At 43.5% G+C, this 18,259-nt stretch overlaps 2 protein-coding genes across 3 annotated transcripts; both read right to left on the bottom strand.

Annotated features, from left to right (window-relative positions):
- Window positions 1-10,927, bottom strand: gimap4 (GTPase IMAP family member 4). Its single transcript, XM_067378527.1, has 3 exons — window positions 10,633-10,927; window positions 8,316-9,086; window positions 1-1,019 (listed from the first exon to the last, which is right to left on the bottom strand). The coding sequence occupies exons 1-3, from the start codon at window positions 10,661-10,663 to the stop codon at window positions 994-996; spliced, it is 828 nt and encodes a 275-aa protein (XP_067234628.1). The 5' UTR covers window positions 10,664-10,927; the 3' UTR covers window positions 1-993.
- A 571-nt stretch (window positions 10,928-11,498) lies between these two features.
- chmp4c (charged multivesicular body protein 4C) lies at window positions 11,499-16,474 on the bottom strand. Of its 2 annotated transcripts, XM_067377914.1 has the most exons (5): window positions 16,061-16,474; window positions 14,403-14,580; window positions 13,884-13,992; window positions 12,198-12,324; window positions 11,499-12,073 (listed from the first exon to the last, which is right to left on the bottom strand). In XM_067377914.1, exons 1-5 carry the CDS (start codon window positions 16,302-16,304, stop codon window positions 12,012-12,014), a joined length of 720 nt encoding a protein of 239 aa, XP_067234015.1. In that variant the 5' UTR covers window positions 16,305-16,474; the 3' UTR covers window positions 11,499-12,011. The 2 variants fall into 2 exon arrangements, with proteins under 2 accessions (XP_067234015.1, XP_067234016.1); XM_067377915.1 differs by lacking the exons at window positions 11,499-12,073; window positions 12,198-12,324 and having other exon boundaries at window positions 13,893-13,992; window positions 14,227-14,580.
- Between the last annotated feature and the right edge of the window lie 1,785 nt (window positions 16,475-18,259).

Below are 18,259 nucleotides of genomic sequence, written 5' to 3'. Positions count from 1 at the left end.
TCTGGGAAGGATATTTTATGGCTTTCATAAATGTCAACAGATCTAAAAAGAAGTCACTCAAGTTCCATAAGAACTCAAATATTCCTAAATAAAAACAGTGATGATTTTCATAGTGCTTATAACAAGACTAAGCAGCATCAGTTTCAGGAGCAAACTATTTGTAACGAATTTCACTTGACATAGAATGTAATAGAAAAAAACATTTAGAAAGAAAAAAGTAGAAAGAAAACATCACAGCAATCAGTAACTTCAAGGTAATGAAAATATGTCATACACAAATAATAATACAGCAATAATGATATCATTAGAAAATAATATCATTAGAAAACATTCATAAATGTGCTTTTGATAAGGATTGGGGACGCACTGTATTTGAAACACCTAAAACAGCAGCTAACTTCAGTATGATGTGAAATAAAAAATAAAATTTAACATTAGTTTTTGACCATTAATAAATCCATAATAAGCTTCACCAATGTAACTAACCCATGCTATATTATAATGACTGTGACAGATTCATATTTCTGATAACTGTATTAGTGCATTAGTTGATTCATTTTACAAGCTATTAACTCATTAGTGCAAATAATTTATGAGTGAGGAGTGTTTCTGTTCTACTAATGACACCATTACTGTACCTCAATTTTCTCTGCATTCGATATAATGGTGACTTGGGTGATTTAGTCAGTGTGTAACTATAGTAGTGATATGCTTTTATATGTATTGTACTACTGATTTACTTAGCACAAATTACTATAATCAAAAGTAAAATTTGTATATGTCTTATCCTTTATATCTATATGTCTTATCCTTTATATTATCTAGGTTGAGATGTATAAGCTACAGGGACGTTTACTTCCTGTAAACCCTACAACCTGAAGCTGCCTGGACAGGTGGACTGATATGTTGGTCTTTGACTAATAATTTAAGTACTATTAAGTTCAGTGGAGTTCAGGTAATAAATACAGCAGTACTGGAATGGTTCACACAGCATTAGATACCCGCTCCTTCAACCAAATCTGCAGAGATAGGAAAACAAAGAAACGACATCATAAAATGATATGCTGTGTCATGTAAAAAAGTTTTCATTATGATAATATGCTACAGTACTGAGCCAATTTTTAACATTGTAACAAACAACAGTGTAACAGTATGACATGATGTAAGAGGAAATTAATTCAAGCTTTAATTAGAATAAAAGTTTAGGAGGAGTAAACTATGGAAACTTGTTTCCGCCACTGATTAAACAATTAAGAAAGGTTTATTTATTTTCCTCAGAATTGCATGAAATAAAGTCAATTGCGAGTTATAAACAGTACTGTGAGAAAAACTTATAATTGCGGAAAAGTCAGAATTGTGAGATATAAACTTGAAATTGCAAGAAAAAAGTCAGTAATATCCCGGCAATTCTGACTTTGTAACTCGCAATTGCGAGTTTAAATCTTGCAATTCTGACTTTAAAACATGCAATGGGAGTCAGATTTGTGAAATATAAACTCACAATTGCGCATTATAAAGTCAGAATTGTGTGACAAACTCGCAGTTGCCTGTTATAAAGTCAGAATTGCTTGATATGAGTCGCAATTGTGTTATAAAGTCAGAATTGTCAGAAACCAACGCCCACCAACGCCTCTTCTTCCTCAGGACACTGAAGAAGAACCAGCTGTCTCCAGTCATCCTGATGAATTTTTACCGGTATGCGATCGAAAGCATCCTGACCAGTTGTATTACAGTCTGGTATGGGAACTCTGCCCTCTGACACCCCAACTCCCCCGCCACATAGACTCTTCACCCCTCCTCATCACTACATATGATTTACAAATAAGCAAAAACAACTGTAAACTTGTTATTACTTGCACTACTTTCTGTTCATCCGGTATCCCGAGTAATCCATTTGCACTGAAATATTTCTATGTACTGACCATTGCACTAGTGTAAACATTGTTCCCTGAGATACTTCACTCGTACTGCGTATGGGGAAAGGTCTCCCTTTTTCCCCGCTGCTGAAGCCTTTTTCAATAACGCAGTGTAACTGCACCGTCATTGGTTCACTCATAGACAAGTTGTTGAACCAATGACGGCGCGGCATAGCTGCGCGGCCTATGGCGACAAAGCGCGCGAATATTCCCGCCGAAATGGGCGGGGTTAAGGGCTATATAAGCAGGCGTTTCGCCATAGGATTTCAGTGTTTTCTCCTTCAGCGACGACCTCATCATCTCCACGTTGATCTCCGCCTGAAGCCGAGAAGCTCGCCGCCTTCCTGACTGCTCTCTCCGCCGTCTGAAGAGGCTCCCGCAGCGGACTCGCCTGGACTCGCCGGACTGAGGACAGCGCCGGCGCCCTCTCCGACTGCAGCGTCAGCGCCGTCGCCGAGTCGCCGCCTCCCGCTTCCCGCTCCCGGCCGCTTCCTGTGTGTCCCCTGCCGCCATCCGGTGCGCCGTCTTGAGAGCTTCACCGCGGCTTAACGCCGCTCTAAAAGAGCGTATTTCAGCGGTTTTCACCGCTTCTAGAGCTTCCGCGGCCCTCGCCGCTCTAAAAGAGCCACCCAAGTGCCGTTTTCACGGCAACGGCGTCTTCTCAGATGCCCCGCCACTCGTGTGGCACGTGCAGGGCCCCCCTGCACGACGGTGATGGTCACAGCGAGTGCGTCGCTTGCCTGGGCAAGCCCCATGCAGACGGCGCGCTCGCTGGGGACTCATGCCCGCACTGCGAGTGCATGAGTCTCAGTTCCCTGCGCTCGCGGGTCGCCTTCTTCACAGAGGGTGATCTCGCCGCTCGCGCCCTCCCGTCTCCTTCCTCCCGCGAGCCGGCTAGGAAGAGACAGCGGGGCAGAGCGACCCAGCGCCAGGAGATAGGCGAGCTCACGCCGGCCCAGCTCCCGCGTGCCTCGCCCTCTCCTCCGAGGGAACCCTCTCCCGTCCTGTTCTCTCGGCCTGAGCAGCGTCCCTCTGCGGAAGCGAATGACCTCGTCTCATTCGGTGGAACAGACGACGAGCAGGACGACTCCATGTCTCTTGCGGCTTCCGAAGCAGAAGTGTGGGCTGGCGAATCGGACGATCCCGCCCCCCCGCCTCCCTTGGAGCCCATTGAACATGGCCAGGGCATGGATGCCGAGCTCTTCCGCATCCTATCCAGAGCCGTAGAAGAGCTGGACCTCGACTGGGCCCCACCTGAGGAGCCGTCGCGCAGTCGCCTTGACGAGTGGTTCCTGCCTGGCCGCCGCCAAGCCCCTCGCCAGCGAGCAGCGCCCTTTTTTCCCGAGGTCCACGAGGAGCTGACGAAGTCGTGGCGCGCTCCGTACTCCGCCCGCCTTCATACCACGCACCGCTCCGCCCTCACTGCCGTCGACGGCGCCGAGGAAAAGGGATACGAGCACCTGCCACCCCTTGACGAAGCAGTGGCTGCTCAACTCTGCCCTCCCGCGGCTGTGGGATGGAAAGCTAAGAGGTCACTCCCTTCCAAGCCCTGCCGGACTACTTCCACCTTAGCTGGTCGAGCTTACACTTCGGCAGGACAGGCCGCTTCTGCGCTACACTCCATGGCCATATTCCAAGTCTTCCAGGCCAAACTCCTCCGCTCTCTGGACGAGTCTGGGATTGACGCGCCGGCTTTCAAGGACCTTCGCAGCGCTACTGACCTTGCCCTACGAGCCACGAAGGCTACGGCTCAGGCCATCGGCCGTTCCATGGCCAGCCTGGTAGTGTTGGAGCGCCACCTGTGGCTTAACTTGACGGAGATCAAGGACAATGACAAGACGGCCTTCTTAGACGCCCCGGTCTCTCCCTCTGGTCTCTTCGGCCCTGCAGTGGATGGCTTCACTGAACGCTTCACAGCGGCACAGAAATCGTCTCAGGCCATGAGACATTTCCTGCCCAAGCGCTCCAGCTCTGCTTCCAGCCGCCCCAGGACTGCGTCGGCTCAGCAGCACAAGCCCGCTCCACCTGCAGCACCGCAGTCAGCGCCACCTAAGGAGCAACGCCAGCGCTCGCGCTCTGCCAAGCGCCATCCCTTCCCGAGACGCCAGGGACCCCGGCCCAAGATTGTGCTGGACCCGGTGCCTCCGAAGTCATCCTGATCTGCCAGGAAGGAAGAGGATGGGGAATCGTCCCGTCGCGACCGGACCACCCCAAAAGCTCCCACGAACATTTTCCCCTCCGCCTCGTTTAAATCCGGGCGTGGGAAACATGTTTCAAGTGACAACTGGGCCCACAACTGTTGCGCCCACTCCAAACGCCGTTTTCACGGCGAACAAATTTTTATATCATCTAAGAGAGCAAACTTCCTCTTCCGCTACTCTCGGTGTACAACCCCCTCAGCGGCGGTCTGTCACACGATATCATTCAACCCCTTGCCACTCGGGCCGAGGCTTGGCAGGCCATCCCCGATGTGTCAGATTGGGTCATGGGGATCGTAACTCAGGGTTACTCGCTCCAGTTTGCACGCCGGCCCCCTCGCTTCGGCGGGGTGCTTCAAACTTTGGTCAATCCGGACGACGCCCATGTCCTCCGAGCCGAAGTCATGACGTTGCTAAGAAAAGGAGCTGTGGAAATAGTTCCCCCCGCGGAAAGCGAGTCAGGCTTCTACAGCCGCTATTTTCTGGTCCCCAAGAAAGATGGTGGTCTCAGACCCATCCTGGATCTCAGACTTTTGAATCATTCCCTCATGAGACGGAAGTTCAAAATGCTGACACTGAAACAGATCCTCGCGCACATCTGCCCCGAGGACTGGTTCTGCTCGCTGGACCTGAAGGATGCGTATTTTCACATCCAGATAGCCCCTCGTCACAGACGATTCTTGAGATTCGCATACGAGGGAGTGGCATACCAATATACGGTCCTGCCCTTCGGGCTGTCTCTGGCTCCTCGCACTTTCACCAAGTGCATGGACGCGGCACTTTCCCCTCTCAGACAGGCGGGAATCCGAGTCCTGAATTATCTCGACGACTGGCTCATTCTAGCCCGTTCGCGAGTCGAGCTGGAACACCACAGATCCGTGCTCCTCAGCCATTTACAATGCCTGGGTCTCAGGGTCAACGCAACCAAGAGCTTGCTGTGCCCCACTCAACGAATATCGTTTCTGGGAGCAGTTTTCGACTCAGTCCATATGACGGCAGTAGTCTCGCCAGAGCGCGCTCTGACGATTCAGCAGCTCACAGCCTCAGTCAAGAACAGAGCCTGCCTCCCTCTGAAGTTTTTTCAGAGGCTGCTAGGGCTAATGGCTTCCGCCTCTCCGGTACTACAGCTCGGCCTTCTTCGGATGCGGCCTCTTCAGTACTGGTTGAAGTTCCGGGTTCCTCCCAGCGCTTGGCGGCACGGCCGCCTTCGCCTCAAGGTCAATCAGGCCTGTCTTCTAGCCCTGAAACCTTGGACGAACCCTGTATGGTTCAAGCGCGGAGTGCCCTTACAGGCGGTCTCACGAAGGACGGTGCTAGCAACAGACGCCTCCAACTCGGGTTGGGGCGCTGTGTGCGACGGCAGACCGGCCTTCGGCTCATGGAGCCAAGAGGAAAGCCTTCTGCACATCAACTGTCTAGAGATGCTAGCAGTGATGAAGGCCCTTCAGTTCTTTCAGGCTCATTTGACAGGGCGTCACGTTCTAGTCCAATCGGACAGTATGACAGTGGTGTCATATTTAAACCACCAGGGCGGTCTCTCGTCCAGCCGCTTATGCGCTCTGGCGAAACGTCTACTGGAATGGGCTCTTCCGAGGCTTCAGTCGCTCAGAGCGACTCATGTTCCTGGCAGGAACAATCTGGGTGCAGATATGCTGTCACGGAGCAACGTCCCCTCCGACGAGTGGACGCTCCATCCCCAGGTTGTCCTCAGGATTTGGGAGCTCTTCGGGAAGGCAAAGATAGACCTCTTCGCCTCAGAAGACAACTCTCATTGCCCAACATTTTTCTCGAAGGAGGTCGACGCTCTGGCCCATTCATGGCCCAGCACGCTCCTTTACGCTTTTCCTCCGATCGCCCTGATCCCTCAGGTCATCAGGCGCATCAGAGAAGACCAACACAGAGTCCTTCTAGTGGCCCCGCTCTGGAGGAACCAGATTTGGTCCTCGGAGCTGTTCAAGCTCTCTCTGAGAGCCCCGTGGCCGATCCCCCTGAGACGGGACCTCCTCTCTCAGGCGAACAGGGCAATCTGGCACCCACAGCCGGAGCTCTGGGCTCTGCACCTCTGGTCCCTCGATGGGAGCCTACTAACCTCCCCAGGGACGTCCTAAATACCATTTCTCAGGCTAGAGCGCCGTCCACGAGACGCCTCTACGACCAGAAATGGTCGGTCTTTGCTGACTGGTGTTCGTCACGCAACATAGACCCAATGGAGAGTGACGTATCTTCTATACTGTCTTTCCTCCAAGAACGCTTGGAAATGGGGCGCACCCCTTCCACGCTCAAGGTTTACGTAGCAGCCATTGCAGCGTTCCATGCTCCTATTGCTGGCCAATCAGTGGGACGAAACGGACTTGTCATTCATTTCCTGAGGGGCGCTAGGCGATTGAATCCTCCTCGCCCCCTCACCGTTCCCTCCTGGGACCTGTCTTTGGTCCTCAGGGCCTTAAAAGGAGCCCCATTTGAACCAATGGGCTCAGTCGACCTCAGGCCATTGACGCTAAAAACCGCCTTGCTGTTAGCACTGGCCTCGGTTAAGCGTGTTGGCGATTTGCAGGCCCTCTCTGTGAGCCCTGCATGCCTCGAATTCGGGCCTGGAGACTCTAAGGTCGTTCTGAAACCCAGGCATGGCTACGTCCCTAAGGTGCTCTCAACGCCGTTTAGAGCTCAGGTCATCTCGCTCTCTGCTCTGCCCCCTTCGACGGAAGAGCAAGGGCTGGAGTTACTCTGCCCTGTCAGGGCATTGAGGACCTACATAGAGCGATCGCAGTCTTTCAGACAGTCAGATCAGCTCTTTGTCTGTTTTGGAGGCCGCACCAAAGGATCTCCGGTCTCAAAACAGCGCATTTCTCGTTGGATAGTGGACGCTATTACGCTGTGCTACTCCTCACTGGGAGCCAAATGCCCCATAGGAGTCAGAGCCCACTCCACTAGAGGGATGGCCTCCTCATGGGCTTGGTCCAACGGAGTTTCCATCCAAGACATCTGTGTGGCGGCCGGCTGGTCTTCGCCGTCCACCTTTGTCAGGTTTTACCATCTCGATGTCCCGACCTTACAGGCTCGAGTCCTTTCAGTGTGATTAGCGGCCTCAGATGAGCTCCGCCTCACGCTATCATGGAAATAAATTTCCTCTAAATGTAACGCAAGGGTTCGGTAAGGGCTTGCCCTCTCGCTTGTCTTTTTGGCCCCCTCTCAGGTGTCCAAGCTTCAAGCTATATCGTTCCCAGCCGTGGCACGGCGTGGTTGAATTCGTTCCCCATACGCAGTACGAGTGAAGTATCGAAAGGGAACGTACTCGGTTACTAACGTAACCTCGGTTCCCTGAGATACGGAACGAGTACTGCGATACTTGCCGTGCCACGAGGCTGCGGCTCAGGGTCGTCGCTTCAGTCGAATGACACTGAAATCCTATGGCGAAACGCCTGCTTATATAGCCCTTAACCCCGCCCATTTCGGCGGGAATATTCGCACGCTTTGTCGCCATAGGCCGCGCAGCTATGCCGCGCCGTCATTGGTTCAACAACTTGTCTATGAGTGAACCAATGACGGTGCAGTTACACTGCGTTATTGAAAAAGGCTTCAGCAGCGGGGAAAAAGGGAGACCTTTCCCCATACGCAGTACTCGTTCCGTATCTCAGGGAACCGAGGTTACGTTAGTAACCGAGTACGTTCTATGCTCATAGTTTCTGCTTAGTGTACATACACTATAACATAATTCATCTGTATAGTATGTTCATAGCACACCTATCTGTCTATTGTACTGATAGTATTTAAAATCTGTAAATTATATCCATAATATTGCCTTATTATATATTTATTGTACATTTGTAAATATTGCGAACACTGTATATTCTGTATTTACTGCTTATTGCACTTCTGGTTAGATGCTAACTGCATTTCGTTGCCTTGTACCCTGCATGTGCAATGACAATAAAGTTAAATCTAATCTAAAAACAGAAAAAAGTCAGTTATATCCCACAATTCTGACTAGTATATCATGCAATTGTGAGAAAAAAGTCAGAATTGTGAGATAAAAAGGTCGCAATTAACTCTTCTTTTTTTTTTTGTGGAGAAAACAAGCTTCCATAGTAAACAGTGGATGCAATAAGAAAATAAAATTATCCTTAAAAAAACACCCAAATAAACAGAACAGCACTGTGAATGCTATTGTGTATTATAGCCTAATGCTATGACATGAACTCACTCTGTGGAGGGTCCACGTCCATGGCCCGCAGCGAGTTGCAGGAGCCGTTCTGTTTGGGTCTAGCGCCAAGCTCCCTGTTCTCTTTCAGTGAATTGGTGTTCAGACTCTGAGTTTGACTGTGTGTTTTAGTTTCATCTGCCTTAAGGATGAAGTAACCACCTTCTTCAGCTACAATCTTCTCAACCTTCTCCATCAGCCGAGGCAACTGCGGGTGCTCGCCAAAAATATAGTTATTGATGACATGGTACCTCTTCTTACATTTGTCCACCACCCACTGAAGGTCACGACCTTGCCTTCGTATATGCCTTTCAATAGACTTGTCCTTCAAAACCTCTGCCCAGGTGAACACCACCAAGGTGTGCTTCCACACGTCCTCCCCAAACAGCGCCAAGTTCTCCTCTATACGAGCCCGGTCCGTTTCGGTGAACATGCCCACTGGTATGACCAGCAGAAATGCGTGGGGTCCAGGTGTGCACATACTTACACTTCGGACCATCTCCTGCTGGTAGTCTGCCGGTGTGGTCTGGGCTGAAAACCAGCCAGGAGTGTCTACTACTGTTACTTTGCGCCGATCCACCTCAGTTTCACGCTTCACACTGAATTCGGCGGCACGCTCCAGACGAAACTCTTCACGCCCAAGGATGGTGTTGCCGGTCAGGCTTTTCCCTGGCCATCTCCAGCCCAGCAGGATCAGACGGAGCTCGGGGAGACGGTTAGCTTCACGGGCGGCTGCCGCCAACCGTTTCTCTTCCTCAGGGTCGAGGTCATCAGCTGTAGGATACAATACATTATTATTTTGGGGGTCAAAAATGTCAGCCTGGCAATTTTGGAGTTTATAAGACTATTTTAAGACCAGGGATGCAAACAGGTAAGGGGAGAAAAAGGTGAGAACATTGCATGGGGCAGGGGAATGTTCTGCATGGAATTTTTTTTAAAGATATTTTCTTTACATGCTCACTTGTAGTTATTTTAAGGTTTTTTTTATTTTATTTATATTTTATTACCAAAATAAATTTAGTCAAAATCTCAAGTTATAAAAGATGTGTGTTATGGAGGCTATTTAATACAGTATTTGCTGATTAGATGGCAATATTGAGCTAAACTGCAAAATGTTTGCCCTCTCTCTCTTCACCGTTCCCACATCTCAGACCTCAAATACATAAAATATTACCCTTGATAGACATAGTTTTTAAAACAGAGTAAAGGAAACAGTACTTATTGAAACAACCAGTTCATGATTTACCCCTGTAAGTTCACAAGTACCCTTGTAAGACCTGAAAGACTGAAAGGTGAGGAGTTTTGCATCTATGTAAGACTGAGGATATATTATTGCTAAAATAATATATAAGCTATAATAACTGAATAACATCATAACTGAAAATTTTTTATAGTTTATACTGTTATTCAAATGTTTATGGTCGGTAAGATGTTTTTGAAAGAAGGTTGCATTTACTTGATTAAAAAATGCAGTAAAGGCAATTATATTGTGAAATATTATTTTTAAGTTTTCACTTTGAATATATTTTGAAATGTCATTTATTCCTGTGATCACAAAGCTGAATTTTCAGCTGCCATTACTCCAGTCTTCAGTGTCACATCATCCTTTAGAAATTATTCTAATATGATGATTTGGTGATCAAGAAACATTTCTTATTATTATCATTGTTGCTTAGTACTTTTTTCAGGATTCTTTGATGGAGTTTTGAATATATTGATAACTGGGACAACACAATAAGCCACAATAAGACATCAAACAAGCATTACTCAGGATGGGTTTTTCCAGTGATGTAAACTCTAAAAGCACAGGGTGTTGTTATCTGAAAAGGGACCTTACGACATCTCGTTTCTCCTTCAGGCTTGAGCAAGGAGGAAATAGATGACCAAGGAACATTAATACAAAAGCAAAACACTTGTTCCTATAAAAAAAATAATAATAAAAAAATAAATAATAATAAAAAAAAAAACTTTAGATTGTATGTAGCTTCGATCAGGCTTTCACCCAAAGCACACTAGATGAGTGATAATGGACTAAATGGTGTTTATATGTCACTGTAAATGACTCTCTATTTAGCCTATTCATAACGTATAATTTATTTCACGTGTAACTCCTTTTCACATGTTTTTCATTGTGTTAGAGGGTCTGTTGTGACTTTTGTCCACCTGTGAACGTCATACCTGTCTGAATGGGCAGCGGAAATAGTGAGACGTGTCACATTCACCCAACAGACAGACAAACACACTCACTCACTCACCGGCTACAGTAGTGCGCACAAAGCCAAATTAAAGTATGACAAAAATATACTTTAAAACAACTTACCAGTTGAATTTGATGGTCTGTTTGAGGTCATGACGATGCAGTGCTTGTAACTTTAGTCGTGTAAGTAATCCGGGAGAAAAAGAGCGATTTCCTGCTTGCTTCTTGAAGGGCGGGCGCGGGAGGGAGATGTCCGATTCGTGAACAAGCCTTTTGATTCAGATCTTTTAAATGAATCGGTTGAACCATAGTTGAACAGGTCCGAGCGTTTCTCGAGAAAACAACTGAAGATTGAGTCACCTAGATTTTGCATGTTTATGGCTTGACTGTACGGCCGTTTATCAACACACATATTTTCAACACAGTCAACAAGTCTTTTGATTCAGATCTTTTAAATGAATCGGCTGAACCACAGTTGAACCGGTCCGAGCGTTTCTCGAGAAAATAACTGAAGATTGAGTGACTGTACGGCCGTTTATCAACACACATATTTTCAACACAGAAATTACACTTCTTTGTAATCGCAAATTATATTCAGGTTCTAAATTACTGTATATAAGCTTAATCGTGGCTGACCTAAACTGGCCACGACTTTACATTAAATACTCTTATGAATAAAAACGTAATAAAAAAACAATGAGACTAAAATTGATTTACTGTACCGCGACCACATCGTGGCCTACTGATAAGATGACTTAATGAACCAAAGAACCCACAGAATCAGTTAACAGGTTCTTAGAAACAAATGATTCAAAAGAACCGATTCATAACGAGCCGGACCTCCTATCGCTAGCGCGGGAGGCGTGTGAACGCGCACTCAAAAGAGAGCTCGCGAGGCCATCTAGCGAACATGAGGGTTCAGACCATAGACTGTAAAAAAATAGACAAGGTTCAGACAAGCGCTCTTCTTTTTCAAAAGCAAGGTGCTATCATGGTTACTTTAATTTCCACACATATTTTCGTCTTATCACCAAGATTTTTAATTGAATAGCCAAGCAGATTTATTGACATAATTGCCATTTTGGGATATAGGTAGGCTATTTGTAACTACTGTAATCGCAAATGTGCGTCAAAACCAGAACTTTACAATATTGATTAAAGCACTGAAAAAATACTCTTACATTATGTATTTGATATAAATTCACCCAAACCCCAGTACATTTACATTTAGGCCTCATTAAAAATGAAGTTTAATATCCTTCACTCATGAATACATACTATTTACACAAAGTTTCCAGCAAAGTAATCCTTCATCTTAAAGACTAACACATGAAAAAAAAATAAAAAAAAATACAAAATACAAAAGTTTAGCTTAATTTCTCTTCTACTTTTTTTTTTTTTTTTTTACTAAAAGCTCTTGCAATTCTTTGCAGGATATAGAGCTAAAAGTGTAAGTGAATAAAAAGTAGAAAGAAGAGCGAGCTTTGTGTGTGCACTGCTGCTTATGAAGCCCAGGCAGCCAACCTCTTCATGTCATGATCATCCTCCACTCTCTTCTTGGAGGCTGAAAGAGTGAAATAACAGACATTTAGATGAAGCACAGACTGTATAAGCAGGCCTGATTGGTCTTTTGCTGAATTTTAAAGGGTTTCTAGAGACTAAATGTGTGGGTGTCTTTGCATACTTACTTGCACGGTGGCTTGGTCTTGTGCTGGGCAGTTTGGTGGTTGGTGCATTTGGTAATCTGTCCATATTCTTCATACTTTCTTCTAGTTCTTCCTGTTCCAACTCTGCCAGCTCTGCCAACAATTCATCCTTTAAAAACATAAAAAAAATAATAATACAGAACACCTCATGAACTGAAGTAAACAAATTAGACAACTATAACCAGAAACATTTAAAAAAAAAAAAAAGAGCAAAATCAAGGGTAGCGGTAGTTCTGGGAGGTCACATTAGTCAAGCTCGCATCAACTGACTCTCCGATGATCCACGATATCCTATAGGAATACAACGCCTAGATAATCTAGCATCCCTATATAAGGCCCATTCAGTATTATCAGCAGCTTTATCATGTTGCTCAGGAGCTAATATCCCTCCTCCATCCCCAGCTCCACCTCTCGGCCAGTCAGGACTTGTCCTCTGATATACCTCTTCGAATCACTTATTTTTCTTGAATTATGTTGTTACATTAAATTATTGTCATTAAGAACATTAATGATATCGTTATACCTTTATGTTGGTTCTGTTTTGTTTACCCTAAGTGGGGTTATCGCTACTCACCCTGCTCTTATCCATGCTAGGCTGTATGGATGGGCAGGGAGTTCTTGCCCAGAACAGAACTATACTGCCAATCCAAACTGTATGCTAATCACTAATCATCTTTGACACTAGTGGTCCTGACAGAACTGCATTTGCCACAAAAATATTTTTAAAAATTAAGAAATTATTTTTAGAAAGCACGAACGAACGAACAAACAAATGAAAGAACAGCTTGTAATCAGGGCAAACAACCCCATAAACTTTAAATGTGGGGGCAATTAATTCCTCTTTTTTATTTGCAATTAATGATGGGGAGTCATCTCTTAAAGAGTCCTCGACTCTGAATAGCCTTAGAGTCAGAAACAACTGTCACATTATAGCTTACTGCAAGAAAAAAATAACAGTGATAGTAAGTTTAGATTGCAATTATACAATTAAATTATGTTTAATTAATCCAATAAATATTATTTTGGTTTTTCATGATTAACCTAATTTGTGTTCATTTCATTAAACTAACATAATAATAAATAATTTAAAACTCACTCAAAGAATAAACATCAATATGTGAACATTATTATATGTATTTTTGTATGTATTGTATTCATTATTTTTAGTTTCTTGAACTCTCCTATCCAAGCAGCTTTTTGCGCCTAAGAAAACAGATGATCATGGGTGCTTAGCTGCATCACTTCACCATTATAATGAGATGAATTCATGAAAGAATACATTACACCTTCTTTCTCGTTTATTTTATTCTGACATAATATTCAACCACAACTGTTTCTCGTGACCTTTACCTTAAATTTAGGCATTGGAAACAACTAGGTAATGACGTTGACAGGCTAAACATCATTTCAAGGTAATGGCATCTCTAAATTGGACTAATTTGGACGGTCACGCAAAAAGTGTGTTGTTTTAATAAGGGGAATTTAAAGGCTTTATGTCGGGAAAAAAATAAATACATTTAAGTGTGTAATAACGACTGCAAACTTGTACTATTCCTGACCCTGTTTTGATGTGAAGTAAATGGAGTCGAGGACTTCTATGGTTGGAGTCAGGAGTTGGCGTCAACTCTGAAAAACCTGGTATCGAATATCACTATTTGTAATATCTACCTCATCAAACTGATCACCAAAAGGTTTAGAGATGGCATCACTGATCTCCTGAGCTACTTCTTGTTGTTCTGTAATGTCCTGCATGAGGGAGTCAATCTTATCCAGATCTCTGAAAGTTAAAAAAAAAGAATGATTGATTATTTGATGACATTTGCTCACAACTGTTAAATCCACTGGTACATTTGAAGATTTATAAAGCCATGCAACAGTCATTTATCATCATTATACAGAATATTTTACTACAGCTGTATAAAATACCATAATTATGAAATTTCAACTTGTAAAAAGCATTTATGTCCTTGCAGAGCTTGTAAATACAACTTGTAAGATGGAGAGCTCCTACTTGTACCACGTGACTACCACCTGACCACTGTGGATTCATTTAGAAGTTGATAGTGTTGACATAGAAATGCATAATTCCCAGTCCAAGGATGTGAACAGGTCTGAACGTCACGCGTTGTCATTTCGAAATTATGGTAATTACGACATGGCGTGAACGCAGCAAATGATGACACGCACATGTTCTGGTGAACCTCTTTGATGGCTTTAGCTGCGTAACCCATGTTCTTCAGAACCTCTGTGTTTGTGGTGGCATTCTCAAGGGCCTCTCGCTGGAACTCAATAGTGGACAGGGTCCCGTCAATCTGTGTCAGCTGCTGCTCAAAACGTTTCTTCCTCTTGAGAGCCTGAAGTGCAGCTGAGGAAAAAAAAAAATCACCAAACATTTCACTGAAGAAGTAAAATACTTAGTTCACCCCAAACGTGCTGCGTAACACACGAGAATGATTCATTGGTTACGCAGCACGTTTGAGCTTCCAGAAGAGGTTTGTTCTTGTGCGGCTGAGCTTCTGCTTATGTTCGCTGATCAATGTTTACATGCATTTACAAGCAATCAATTCTCTTCCGAAAATGTGGACTCTTCATTTGTGAGCTGACGATGAACATTAGTCTTACGGGTGAGTAATTAATGATAGAATTTTCATTTTGGGGTGAACTAACCCTTTAAATAATATTTTCCCTCATAAGGGATTTATGCTGTTAATCATACGGAACGTGACCAATTGCATTTTATGTAACATATTTGCATTTTGAATACTATGTGCCTCTGTTTAAGCTGTATAATTGCATGAAGATTTGAAAATTGGAAGACATTTGTTTAAGCTGTTCTCTTTCAAAAGAGAAAAAGTAAACAAAAGGAAACAAAAGAAACTGAATTTCTTGTGTACAACAAAAGTCAGGAATAATTATTTGGAAAGAATGGATAAAATTTTACAAGCAAAATTGCTTGTAGGTTTACTTTTGTAAATTCTTTTGTAAATGAAAGATCAGATAAGCTCATATATGTTTATGTGAAGACATGTGAAGAAGAAAGTTAAATTATTGTTTGACTACACATGACCAAGAACGCTTAACCCTTGACGCCTGGGTGTAAACTCCACGTTCATGATAATGCACAAAGAAACACCTGTAAATGAGGAGTGTCCAGATGAACTGGATGTTTTAGGTACAACAGCTGGGCGTCACTCCACATAAACAAAAGCCATGTTTCACTTACATGTTTCATTGGGGTGTTGTTACACTTTCAAAGGCAAATTATATAACTGACAGGTTGCTCTTAATAATTTAGTTTATTATAAAAAGAGTTAAATAAAATGCCTTGAAGAATTGATTATTATTATTATTATTATTATTATTATTATTATTATTGCATTATGTACAGTATAAAAATCTTTTTTTAAATAAACTATGAAAATCCATCATAAAAATATGAATTTCATGTTTAAAACTTTAATATCTAAATTAAGATTGGGATAAACCATTGTGTAGCCTAATTGTTTGTGAAATGATTTCTGTAAATCTTCACAGTTCTATTGTAACAGTTCTTGTGTCATTTCCACCACAACAAACCACTTTTTGATTGATGTAAATATTTAAAAAAGGAAAATATTACTTGTGACCACCACACCACAATATTTTTATTGTGCGTCGTTATTTGTAATTTTATCAAGATACGCAAAATATTGACCTTATCATGACAAACGAGTCGTCTATTTTATTCCAAACGCTGCCATGAACTTTCAAGGATATGAAAAGATGAAAATGATAGAATTCTCTTACGATGTAAAGTCCACATGGCCAAAAGTGCTCATAGAAGCAGAAAGACCAATTCTACATACCTCTCTTGTTTTTGGTTCCATTCTTCTTGGCAATGGTGAGCTCCTGTTCGATTCTGCTCTCCAGGTATTCCTGTTTTTTAGTTAGCATGGCCTCGGTCTCTCTCAGTCTGTTGATGGCCTCCTGTGGCGATGGACCAGACCGGGACCGGTGCTTAGATCTAGAACTGGATCCAGAACTAGAGGTGGGCCTTGAGCTGGATGAGCTTGATGAGCTCACTTTAAACAACTTTGAAATTTTACTCATTTTTTCGAAGGTATTGATTGTAATTCTATTTAAAAAATCCAACGTGTACGCAGATAGGACCTCGAAGAGAAAGTGGCAATTCTTGACAGTCTGCTTTTCAGATTCAATTCAAAACACCAACATAAGGCAACGTTACTCTTCCTGAAATTCAACACCTAACCTCTGGGCAAATAAACTGCTCCACAATAATGTCCCTGAAGACACGCCCATTGAAATAGTATCAGCCGACTGATTGTAGTCACACAATGGGCGGGGCAAGGTAGCCCGAATATTGTCTCTCATAGGTCAGGTATAAATAATAATTCCTATATTTTGAGTATATAGCAATGCGATTCGGCACTCGACACTGATATAATCAGACTGACACTATAGACTTTTCTAGTCAAAATAAACAAGTGGAATAAATCTGTTTTCAAGTCAGTATTCTTTATTCCATTATTCAATAATCTGGTGGTATCAATCAATCATACAATAGCATAGCCATTTATTGAAAAAAATAAAAATAAAAATAAATAAACAAAAAGACAGTTTCAGGTTGTCACGTCTATTTAGAAAAAAATAATTTCTGTGAAAATGTAACATTTTACAGTTTTTTCCAATTGCTAACACACTAAAATGACATGCACAGCACAATTATTTAAACTGACACACAGAGAGCAAAACTTCTTCTCAAGTCTCCAAAAGTCTAAACACCTTTTCTGTTTTACACACATTTTGCATTTCAAGATAGCACTTTTTAAATTCACTAAATACAGTTCTCTGCATAAGACACAACAATCTGACATAAAGTCACATGTTTGCCATTTCAAAACACTGCCATTCAAAATGACACTACATGAGCTAATTGGCCAATTACATGTGCCACCTGGCCAAACACCTCAGTGGTTAATTGTTAACACTTCAATCAGGATGTAAGCACCATGAAAAGACCACAGGTGAGAACCTTTTTTTTTTACAACAACAATGGAAGACATTGCAGAGAGAGGAAGAGGAAGAGGAAGAGGGAGGTTGAGAATAAGAGGGGGAGGAAGAGTGAGAGGTAGGGGTAGAGCAGGTAGAGGAGTTCATGGCCAAAGAAGACAAACACTTTCAAATGAAATCAGAGCAACCTTAGTAGATCATGTCATCAACCATGGGTTGACAATGCGTGAGGCTGGACAGAGAGTGCAGCCAAACTTGAGGCGTTTTACTGTCGCCTCTGTCATCCGGACCTTTAGACTGGAGAACAGGTATGTAACCAAAATTTCATGTAGTACACATGTAGTATACCCCATGTCATAGTGTATCAGTTGGGTGACACCTGTTTACTTAGTGTATGACATCAGCCATTCATGAACTGTACAAGTTTCCTGTACAATGTACTCTACTGTGGGGGAAAATATTTAGGCTGCATTGTCCAAGCCCTATATATATTTTTATTTTATTTTTTCTAAAGGACTGAGAGACGACACCATGGTGGAGGAAGGGGCCAAATGTTCACCGGGGTACAGGAAGCTGCCATTGTAAACTTGGTTTTGGAAAATAATGAAATCAGATTACGAGAAATTCAAAGCCACATCATCCAAGACAACACCTTATTCAACAACATTCAACGAGTTAGTCTGTCCACATTGGCTCGCATTCTCAAGCGAAACCAAATCAGAATGAAACAACTTTATAAGGTGCCGTTTGAGAGAAACTCTCAAAGAAACAAAGAGTTCAGACGAGCATATGTGGATGTAAGTACTATATTGACTGCAGTACACTACACACAACATTGTTTCCCAGTGTACTGGATAACACCATATTGAGTGATTTTTGTTCTTTGTTTTCAGGGAGTACTGGAAATGGATGCTCATGCAATCCCACATGAGTTCATCTTTATAGATGAGGCTGGGTTCAACCTAGCAAAGACCAGAAGAAGAGGGAGAAACCTCATTGGCCACAGAGCCATTATAGATGTTCCTGGCCAACGT

Source organism: Chanodichthys erythropterus, chromosome 23, assembly GCF_024489055.1.
Source record: "Chanodichthys erythropterus isolate Z2021 chromosome 23, ASM2448905v1, whole genome shotgun sequence".
Classification (NCBI taxonomy): domain Eukaryota; kingdom Metazoa; phylum Chordata; class Actinopteri; order Cypriniformes; family Xenocyprididae; genus Chanodichthys; species Chanodichthys erythropterus.
The sequence above is the reverse complement of the archived record's forward strand: the minus strand, read 5'-3'. Positions and strand labels throughout refer to the sequence as shown.